Source organism: Nuphar pumila, chromosome 2, assembly GCF_984573655.1.
Source record: "Nuphar pumila chromosome 2, dmNupPumi1.hap1.1, whole genome shotgun sequence".
Classification (NCBI taxonomy): Eukaryota; Viridiplantae; Streptophyta; class Magnoliopsida; order Nymphaeales; family Nymphaeaceae; genus Nuphar; species Nuphar pumila.
Genome location: NC_143250.1, coordinates 52,278,891 through 52,289,366, shown reverse-complemented (window position 1 = coordinate 52,289,366; position 10,476 = coordinate 52,278,891). Strand labels below are relative to the sequence as shown.

The 10,476-nt window shown below is 45.7% G+C and overlaps 1 protein-coding gene across 1 annotated transcript; it reads left to right on the top strand.

The window, feature by feature from the left end:
* Positions 1 to 261: 261 nt before the first annotated feature.
* On the top strand, positions 262 to 9,927 carry LOC149845462 (protein unc-13 homolog). Its single transcript, XM_089988025.1, has 5 exons — positions 262 to 747; positions 5,998 to 6,867; positions 8,065 to 8,520; positions 8,613 to 8,799; positions 8,957 to 9,927. Exons 1-5 carry the CDS (start codon positions 262 to 264, stop codon positions 9,925 to 9,927), a joined length of 2,970 nt encoding a protein of 989 aa, XP_089844151.1.
* Positions 9,928 to 10,476: the final 549 nt, after the last annotated feature.

The window sequence follows — 10,476 nt, the reverse complement described above, 5'->3', positions numbered from 1 at the left end:
TAATAGGCCCATCGACCCCCAGATTCCAGCGAGGTCGGGTAGACCCCGAAAAATCCTAACAAGCCAATCCCGGCCTTCCTTCCCGTTACACTACAGCGCATCCCGAAGAGGCCGAAACCGCTCCACCACCAGCCCCTCCGCAAAACAAAATCCCTCCCTTCCTCCCCCACAGAGATCGACGACGATCCCTTGTGATGCCGGTCATCGCCGTCTAACGAGAGAGAGAGAGATAGAGATAGAGAGAGAGAGAGGAGCGAGGCGATGGCCGTCTCTTCCGCCACCGACGCGGCCATGTCAGCCCTCCCCTCCTCCGGCGAGTTCCCTGGTCCCACGCCGGAGGGGGACGACCCGGAGTGGCCGTTCGGGAGGCTGGAGATGGATGACGATGACATCCGCGAGGTGGCCTACGAGATCTTCTTCACGTCATGCCGGGCATCGCCGGGGTTCGGCGGGAGGACGCCGCTGACGTACATCGGCGTGGCGGAGGGGATGGAAGCGGGGTCCGCCGGCGGGCGGGTGGTGCCCAGCAGGATCAAGAGGTCTCTAGGGCTGAAGTCCAGGAGGCAGTCACCGAAGCGGACGATGATCCCGGCCTCCGGCGCGGGGGGCGGCAGCGGCGGGGTGCTGTCACCTGTGAAGAACAGGCGGCCGTTCACGACAGCCGAGCTCATGCGGCAGCAGATGAAGGTGTCAGAGCAAGACGACGGACGGCTGAGGAAGGCCCTCATGAGGATCCTCGTCGGCCAGGTGATCAGAATTCAGGAAAACCTTCTTTCTCTTTCTCTCTCTCTCATTGTTCTCCATTTGGAACATCCCGTTTTTCTGTGCCTCCCCGTTTCTGGGAGTTCAAAGATTGCTATGGAGATCAAATGATCGCGTATCTCATCTGTGTGTTCGAAACCTGCTCCGCTTTCTTTATATCAATGACATCGGTGGCTGCAAGATGTGCGGCCCACGTTTATAAAAACAAGGAAACCCGTAGATGGGTCTTGGATGTCCTCAAGATCCATATTGATGTCAAGGGTTCCTTGGATCTTGGTCATGATCCACTCGCAGAAACTCCGAATCATTACCAACTCTATCTGGGACCCACGAGGAGGGCTTTCCCTCTCTTTCTCAGACCGCAAGTTTTGAAATGCCACCATATTCCTGTTTGGTTTGAATGTGCTTGAGACCAATGAAAAGGGTACTTGAGGATGCTGACTAATGATCAGTCTTTCATCCCCTTTACCGTTTCAAGATGAACCATAAAAAAAAGGACAATGTTTGCTACCTTTGTAGGTAAGGAGCCCCTTGTTTATTTTTATTATTTTTTAAATTTTGTGTGCATCTGACCTTCTAGATGTAATATTGTATGTTTGTGAAAGTAGAAACTGGCTCCTGGATTACCATTCTTCCAATGTGCATGTGGATTACAATATACCAAATTTTAAATCCTCAAAAAATCATATTCATATATAAAAAGTAGAATATTTTGACAATGTGAAATACATCCATGAGATTAGAGTTGATCAAAACACTAGCCTCCACCTATAAGCTCCAACTAAGGGAATCCTTACCCACAAAAGGGTAGCAGATATTTTTTCACCATAAAAATAGGTTCAAATATGACCATTCAAGCTTCATTCATATTAAGTCTCTTAAATTATGTATTGCATTTTTTTTTTTGAGAAAAAGATCTCCAAAAATTTCTGTGTAAATTAGAAGAGAAGGACTATAAACGTTGCTCACATATACACATTCACAAAAGGGGATCAAGTGATAATAATCAAACACGGATCCCATCATTTGAAATAGGATGGGTAATTCCATCCTACATTCAATCTTAATTAGTCATCCAATCCGCTGTTATATAGATAGATGGTTCTGTTGGATGGTTAGGATTGAATGTTGGATCAAGTGATTGGACTGTGCACCTTGAAGGTAGGCAGTCCAATCATAGGCTGCCACATGTTGCTCAGTGGAGAGTGGAGACGGTGGTCTGTCATTGGGCTGAGTAGCATTGTAATATATTGAAAGCATATCACGTCAAGCAAATCAGTTTAGCACATCCCTATCTTCATACCCATCATTAGTTTCATTGATGCAAGTTGTTTTAATCAAATTAGACTTTTTAGATGTGTTTTACATCATTTATTTAATGAAGATCGACATTTAAATAAGCAAAATGCGGTTTGTGTGCAGGGTTTTTTGGTGATTCAAAAAATCAACAGTTGATAAAACACCAAATTTTGTGATATTAATATTTATACTTTTTTTTATTGAAGAGATACATATTAAATCAACCATGCTGAATCCATCTATAAGGTCAGATTTGATCAAAACAACTGGAATCATAAAAATTAAGTGGGGCATGAAGATGGGGAATGACATAGGAGATGAGTGGAACTTAGCTCCCAGGTTAGACGCATATCTGACAGTAATTAGTGAGAAATGCTTCTGGTACCGTTTATCCAAATGATGAACGGCCTCCCAAACACAAGGCCTTATTTTCAGTTGTCCATTTTGTATGCTCTAGATGCTCTTCATCCATAACATCAATACAACAACAACAACAACAACAACAACTATGCCTTCATCCCAAAACAATTGGGGTCAGCGATATGAACCAAAAAAGAAATTCATTTTGGGTCTTCCACATGAATCCTTTTCCTCCAATCATTTCTATCCAACGCCATGTCCTCGGTGAGGTTCAAAGCATTCATATCCTTTCCTATCATCTCCATCCAAGTCTTCCTAGGCCTACCCCGACCTCTTTTAACTAATATATTTTCCCATTTCTCCAACCTTCTAACTGGAGCATCATTAGGCCTTCGCCGAATATGTCCAAACCACCGTAAACGATTCTCTCGCATCTTATTTTCAATGGGTGCAACACCTACCTTCTTACGTATCTCTTCGTTCCGAATCTTATCTTTTATTGTATTTCCACACATCCATCTAAGCATCTGCATCTCAGCTACACTCATTTTTTGAATATGATGTCTCTTGGCAGCCCAACATTCCGTACCATATAGTAAAGCGGGTCTAATAGTCGTCCTATAAAACTTTCCCTTCAACCGCAATGGCATTCTACGATCGCACAGCACTCCAGTAGCACTTTTCCATTTCATCCACCCAACCTTTATCCTATGATTTACATCTCCATCAATTTCTCCATACTTTTGAATGATGGATCCCAAATATTTGAAATAATCATTCACCGGTATATCTTGCTCACCAAGCTTCACTACACTCCCATCACTACTTCGTTGCTTACTAAACCGACATTCCATATATTCAGTCTTACTCTTACTCAACTTAAAACCTCTAGCTTCCAATGTCTGTCTCCATAATTCTAACTTAGCATTAACCCCAGCTCTAGACTCATCAATCAAAACAATATCATCAGCAAACAACATACACCACGGTACATTTTCTTGAATTGATCTCGTAAGCTCATCCATCACTATCGCAAATAGGAAAGGGCTTAAAGCAGATCCTTGATGTAACCCAACCGTTATCGGGAAATTGGTTGTCACCCCTCCACAAGTGCGGACATTGGTTACTACTCCTTCATACATATCTTTAATTATACTAATGTACTTGAGAGAAACACCTTTCTTCATCATTGTCCACCAGAGAACGTCCCTAGGTACTCTATCGTATGCCTTCTCTAAATCAATAAAAACCATATGCAAATCTTTGTTCCTCTCTCTATATCTTTCAATAAGTTGTCTAAGAAGATGTATAGCTTCCATAGTTGATCTTCCAGGCATAAAACCAAATTGATTCTCCGATATCATGACAACCTTCCTCAACCTAGACTCAATCACCCTCTCCCAAAGTTTCATAGTATGACTCATGAGTTTTATACCACGATAGTTTGTGCAATCTTGTATATCACCCTTATTCTTATATAAAGGCACCAAAGTACTCTTCCTCTACTCATTAGGCATCTTATTTGTTCGCCAAATCAAGTTAAAAAGATTTGTCAACCATTCTAAACCTTTCTCTCCCAAGCATTTCCAAGCCTCGATAGGTATACCATCTGGGCCAACTGCCCTTCTTGATTTCATTTTCTTCAAAGCCTCTGCAATTTCTTTCTTTTGAATCTTGCGCATGAAGTCACGATTTATCTCATGAAAAGGAATGGAGAAGTCTCCAAGATCTTGAGCATGACTATCATTAAATAGCTTATCAAAATAATCTTTCCATCTCTCCTTAATCTCCTCATCTTTGACTAAAACCCTTTGCGTTTCATCTTTGATACATCTAACCATACCCAAATCCTTCGATTTCCTATCTCTCATCTTTGCAAGCCTATAAATATCCTTCTCGCCTTCTTTGGTATCCAACTTGTCATAAACCTCCTTATATACCTTAGCCCTCGCGTTTCGAACAACTTTTTTAGCTTCCTTCTTTGCTATCATATACTTCTCCAAATTCTCATTATCACGACTCTTACTTAGATTTCTATAACACTCTCTTTTAACCTTAATAGCTAATTTGACATCCTCGTTCCACCATGATGTATCCTTACCTAGTGGTGCACCGCCTTTAGACTCACCCAATACCTCCTTAGCTACTTTTCTCATACCACCCGCTATCTTATTCCACATTGATTCTGAATCCTCCTCGAGACACCAATCAACTTCCTTAACTACCTGCTCTACAAACATTCCTTGTTTAGCTCCTTTCAGTGCCCACCACTTAATTCTAGGATCTATCCTATGTCTATCCCTTTTGCGGCATTGTCTAATTCTAAGATCTAAAATTAAGACTCTATGTTGTGTAGCTACACTTTCTCCTGGTATAACCTTACAATCGATGCAACAACCCCTATCTCTCTTTCTAAGTAGGAAAAAATCTATCTGACTCGTATTAACCCCACTTTTAAATGTTACTAGGTGAGACTCCCTCTTCCTAAACCAAGTGTTTGCTAAGATCATATCATAGGACAAACAAAAATCTAAAATCCTTTCTCCACTTTCATTTCTTTCTCCTATACCATAGCCTCCATGGATATTCTCAAATCCATCCCTACTAATGCCTACATGTCCATTAAGGTCACCGCCGATGAAAAGCTTTTCTCCATAAGATGTCTCTTGTACTACTCCATCTAAATCTTCCCAAAATTGATGCTTAATGGAATCATCTAAACCTACTTGAGGTGCATAAACACTAATAATATTAATAATATCCGTACCTAGTACTAATTTAATAAGTAAAATTCTATCACCCTTCCTACGGACCTCCACTACATTATCTATAAACTGACGACTCATAACAATCCCTACTCCATTCCTATTCCTATTTATTCCTGTATACCAAATCTTATATCCCCAAGGTTCTATCACTTTAGCTTTCTCACCTACCCATTTGGTCTCTTGAAGACATAAAATATCAATCTTTCTCCTACACATAACATCTACTAACTCTACCAACTTATCAGTTAAAGACCCTATGTTCCAAGTGGCTAACCTAATTTTATGGTCTTGGACTAACTTCTTTACCCCCACCCGTCCAACAAAGTGAGGGAACCCTTGCCTATTTGACACCACACCCGGGCGCCGGTGTGACGCGTCGCTTCTGGGCGACGACCTAGCAACCCTTGCACATTTATCACTGCCTCCGGGCCTAGAGAGTACAGCGCGTCGCTCAGTAGGGAACGCCCCAACGAAATTCTCATATTGGTTCATTTTCATAGGATATGACAGTTTTTTTTGCTGGCTGTCACAAGCCTACCGCAACCCTCCTCCTTTATCCGGGCTTGGGACCGGCAGTGTATAACTACGACCTTGAAAAAAAATTACGACCTTCATCCATAACATCAATGACCCTGAAAAAAAATTACGACCTATCTAACATACAATATAAAGAACAAAAATATAATGTTGGGTGGCCGTTCATCCTCTGTGGATGAACGGCACAGGAGTCACCTCTGAGCTGTTACGCTCTCGGTTGTTGACTTGATCCGTGTTCCTTCGTTTTAAAATCATTTGTTATGTTAAACAGATGGGAAGACGTTCAGAGACCATCATTCTCCCACTGGAGCTCCTGAGGCAGCTCAAACCTTCCGAGTTCTACGACGCCCACGAATACCACCAATGGCAGAAGCGCCACCTCCGAATTCTGGAACTGGGCCTCCTCACGCACCCTTCCGCCCCTTTGGACAGATCCAATTCCTCAGCTCAGAGACTCAGAGAAATCATAAAAGCAGGCGAGCTGAAGCCTATCGACACCGGGAAGAACTCGGAGACCATGAGGGTTCTCTGCAACTCTGTGGTGAGCTTGGCCTGGAGAACCTCGAATGGCTCTCCCAATGACATCTGCCACTGGGTCGATGGATTCCCGATCAATCTCCACCTCTACATCTCTCTGCTTCACTCCTGTTTCGACATTAAGGATGAAACCGTCGTCATCGAGGAGGTCGATGAGATACTGGAGCTCATGAAGAAGACGTGGACCACGCTGGGCATCAACAGGTTGATACATAACGTGTGCTTCACGTGGTTGCTCTTCCAGCAGTTTGTTGTGACCGGGCAGATTGAGCAGGATCTGCTCGGAGCAGCGCTAACCCTTCTTTCGGAGGTAGCGAACGACGCGAAGAAGGCGACCGATGATCCCCTGTACTTTAAGATTCTGTCGTCTGCCTTAGCGTCGATGCAGAATTGGGCAGAAAGGTGGCTTCTTGATTATCATGAGAGCTTTAAGAAGGGGCCTGCTGGTTTGATGGAGAACGTGCTTCCGCTTGCGTTGTCCGCTGCTAAGATACTGACTGAAGACGGTGGCGCCGGGAGTATCACGGAGAAGGAGCAGTATGATTCGACCAGCGGGCGGGTCGATTCCTATATTCGCTCCTCTGCGCGCAATGCGTTTGCAAAGGCAAGCAGCACAATTGGTTCTTTTTCTTTTTCTTTTTTTGGTGTGGGCCGTGTGGCTAGGCAAAGGGAAAAAACAGAATTGAGTTCAGGTGCAATGTGATTGCACACTTCAAGTGTGCTGCTGCACCTGATCCACAGCTGACAGGATGTATCCCAAAGATGGTGGGTGATAAGGTGCAGCAGCACACTAAAAATGTGATCCTACCTCAGAAAAAACCGTCACCTATGAGGTTGGATTAGGTGCAATCACATTGCACAAATGCAATATGCTTCTGCAGTTGATCACCCTCCATCTGCAGGCTGTACAGCAGCAGGGCACTCAGGTGCAGCAGCACATTGCGTACGTGTAATGTGATGGGGGCCCAACAGCAGATGGAGAGTGATCAAGTGCAGCTGCAATGTGATTGCACCTGATCCTCATACGTGTAATGTGATTGTCGAGAAGGCCCCTGGTTGGTAAAAAACCATTGAGGTTCCCCTGCCCAGCTTCGAGGCAAGGGATGCTCCCTGTGGGTTTGGAGTTCGCGATGTCCTGCCGTGTTGGTGACATTCAGAAGTGACCCCTATCTGCAATTTGAACTTCCAAGGAATCAGACAACCACCAAGGGAAATGGTGGGGTTTGCTGCTCATTGATGCCAAAATGCTGGTTTCTTTGTGTCAGCTGGTAATATATCAACCAGTTGATGTAGCCATAATTCACTTTTTTCCATTGGGTAGAACAGGGTGGAATTGGCTCCTGATGCAGAGTAGGGACACTGGAAGGACCTACGTGGGTAGCGCTCTCTTCTGGTTCTGTATTGTGCTGTGAAAGCACAATCGGACACGCCTTTTTTACTCGTGAAAATAGTAGCAGGCATGGATTTAGATACGTTGGTGTCGCATAAAACCTGACAAGATCATGACATTTGAATGTTTCTGCTAGTAATATCTGAAATATTGCATATAAGAATTGCAAGTCATGAACTTGGTCACGTTTATCTTGCTACCTAAACGATTTTCTAGCCAATTTCTTTCTCGGTTGTTCTCTGCAGAACAGGGCAGCCCCTGGCCAACAGGCTCAAAGGCATTTCCTGTCTGTAGGTGTTAGTTGATTTGAATGGACTTAAAGTCAGATGCTCTTTAGTAATATTCTTGAAAGTAATCATGTTCTCCACATGAGATGTTTAATCAATTGATTTAACCTTTTGGAATGGGCAGATACTGGAGAACAAGACATTGGACAGCATGACTGGCGAAAGTGAGGTTGGCGCAGCAGAGATTTTGACGATCCTAACAAAGGAAACCGAAGACTTGGCACAAAAGGAGAAGGAGAACTTCAGCCCGGTCCTCAAGAAATGGCACCCCGTCTGTGCTGGTGTGGCTGCCGTGACGCTACACAACTGCTACGGCGTCGTCTTGAAACAGTACCTGAGCAACTTCTCATCACTGACGAAAGAGGCGGCCGCGGTGTTGCAGACTGCAGGGAGATTGGAGAAGTTTCTGGTGCAGATGGCTGTTGAAGACTCCGTCGATTGCGAAGATGGGGGAAAGGGAGTGATCAGAGAGATGGTGCCATATGAATCAGATTCCACCATTCAAAGCCTCTTCAAAAGCTGGGTGGATGGGAAGCTGTCCTCTGTTGGGGAGTGTATCATCAAGGCCAGAGAATCAGAGGTGAGCTTGTTTCTTACCCTCTTTGAAGAATACAGAACCAACACGCTTGCATGATATGAGCTCATTTATTTTTATCCTGTTTTCTTTGTCAGACATGGAACCCAAAGTCCAAATCCGAACCATACGCTCAGTCAGCCGCGGAATTGGTGAGGTTGGCCAAGGAAACGGTGGAGCAATTCTTCGAGATGCCAGTGAATGTCACCGACGATTTGGTGCAGCACCTCACCGATGGGTTAGATGATCAGTTTCAGGACTATGTGTCGTTTGTTTCTTCATGTGGTGAGTTCTTTCCATTGCCTTTTGATAGATATAAATAATTACACCTTTGGACCAAGTTGAACGTGTTTTTTTGTTTTTTAACTTGAGATCAGGTGTAATCACATTAAACTTTGAATTTGATTTTTGTTCCTTGCGCATCAAAATCCGTCTGAAACAGGCTCAAAACACAGTTACATCCCACCCCTACCCGCACTAACCCGCTGCAACCAGGGCTCCAAGTTCCTGAAAGCCGTCTGGATGGTGACGCCGTGCCGCTCCATCACCGACAACCAGCACCAGGGGTCCCCATACGGCGACGCCCCCGTCGGCGGCGGAAACCACCACCATCCCCGGCCGTCCACCAGCCGCGGCACGCAGCGCCTCTACATCCGCCTCAACACCCTCCACTACCTCCTCTCCCAGCTCCACTCCCTCCACAAGGCCGTCCGCTGCCACCAGCACTCCCCGCGCCACTTCCCCACCGCGTCCACCCACTTCGACCTCGCCCGCGCCACCATCAACTCCGCCACCCACCACGTCGCGGAGGTGGCCGCTTACCGCCTCATCTTCTTCGACTCCAGCGCGGTGTTCTACGAGGGGCTCTACGTCGAGTCGGTGTCGGAGTCGCGCATCCGGCCCGCGATGCGGGCGCTGAAGCAGAACCTGGCGCTGCTGGGCGCCGTCATGAGCGACCGTTCGAGGGAGGGCGCGGTGCGCGAGATCATAAAGGCGTCGTTCGAGGCGTTCTTGATGGTGCTGCTGGCCGGCGGGAGGGAGCGGGCGTTCGAGCGGGACGACGTCGAGATGGTGCGCGACGACTTCCGGTCGCTGAAGCAGCTGTTCGTGGCGTGCGGGTGGGACGTGGTGACGGAGGAGGTGGTGGAGAGGGAGGCCGAGGGGGTGAGGGGCGTGCTGGAGCTCATGTCCGAGCCCACCGAGCAGCTCGTGGAGGACTTCAGCCTGCTGGCCTGCGAGGCGAGCGGGTTCGCCATCGCTGGTAGTGGCGCTCAGAGGGTGCCAATGCCACCCACTACGGGGAGGTGGAACAGGGCGGACCCCAACACCATACTCAGGGTCATATGCCACCGCAACGATAAGGTCGCCAACGCCTTCTTGAAGAAGAACTTCCAGTTGGCCAGGCGCAGATGACACGCTTCATTTTGCTTTCGGCTGCAACCTGTAAGTAAAAACCATCGCTCTACCATCTTGGAGGATTGACAATACAATAACGTTACGCGTCCCAAGTGAAATTATTTCATTATATATATATATATATATATATATATATATATATGTGGCTGTGTTGGGGGTTAAGGGTGGCTGATCCACAGAACCAGCAGGATTGCAGGGGATGGGAACAGACGGTCTTTTTTTTGTTATTTATCATTTATTATTGATTTGATGATATGAATTTGAGCGTTCGTGTGCAAGTACTGGTGGTGTAAGTTTTAATGTTCATGAGGGCGTATTAAGGGAACACGTATATGCTTATTATTATGGTGTAAGGAATGGAATGAGTGCTATAAGAGACTCAAAATTTTCTCACATCTAACTTGATAATTGATATAAAGCTAATAAACAAAACCAAAGACAAAGTTCAAGCATTGATGGCTAGCTAGGTGCAAGACTGTCCCAAGCCCGAGCTTGTGCTCTGCTTTTCAAAGAACGAAGCCTGAACAGCTTAAAACTCGGCTCATC

Excerpts from the sequence above, each read along its gene's own strand:
- LOC149845462 (XM_089988025.1), top strand. The coding sequence starts at position 262 with ATGGCCGTCTCTTCCGCCACCGACGCGGCCATGTCAGCCCTCCCCTCC. Across the intron at positions 8,521-8,612 it reads TCAAGGCCAGAGAATCAGAG|ACATGGAACCCAAAGTCCAA; the intron begins GTGAGCTTGTTT and ends TTTCTTTGTCAG. Across the intron at positions 8,800-8,956 it reads GTCGTTTGTTTCTTCATGTG|GCTCAAAACACAGTTACATC; the intron begins GTGAGTTCTTTC and ends CGTCTGAAACAG.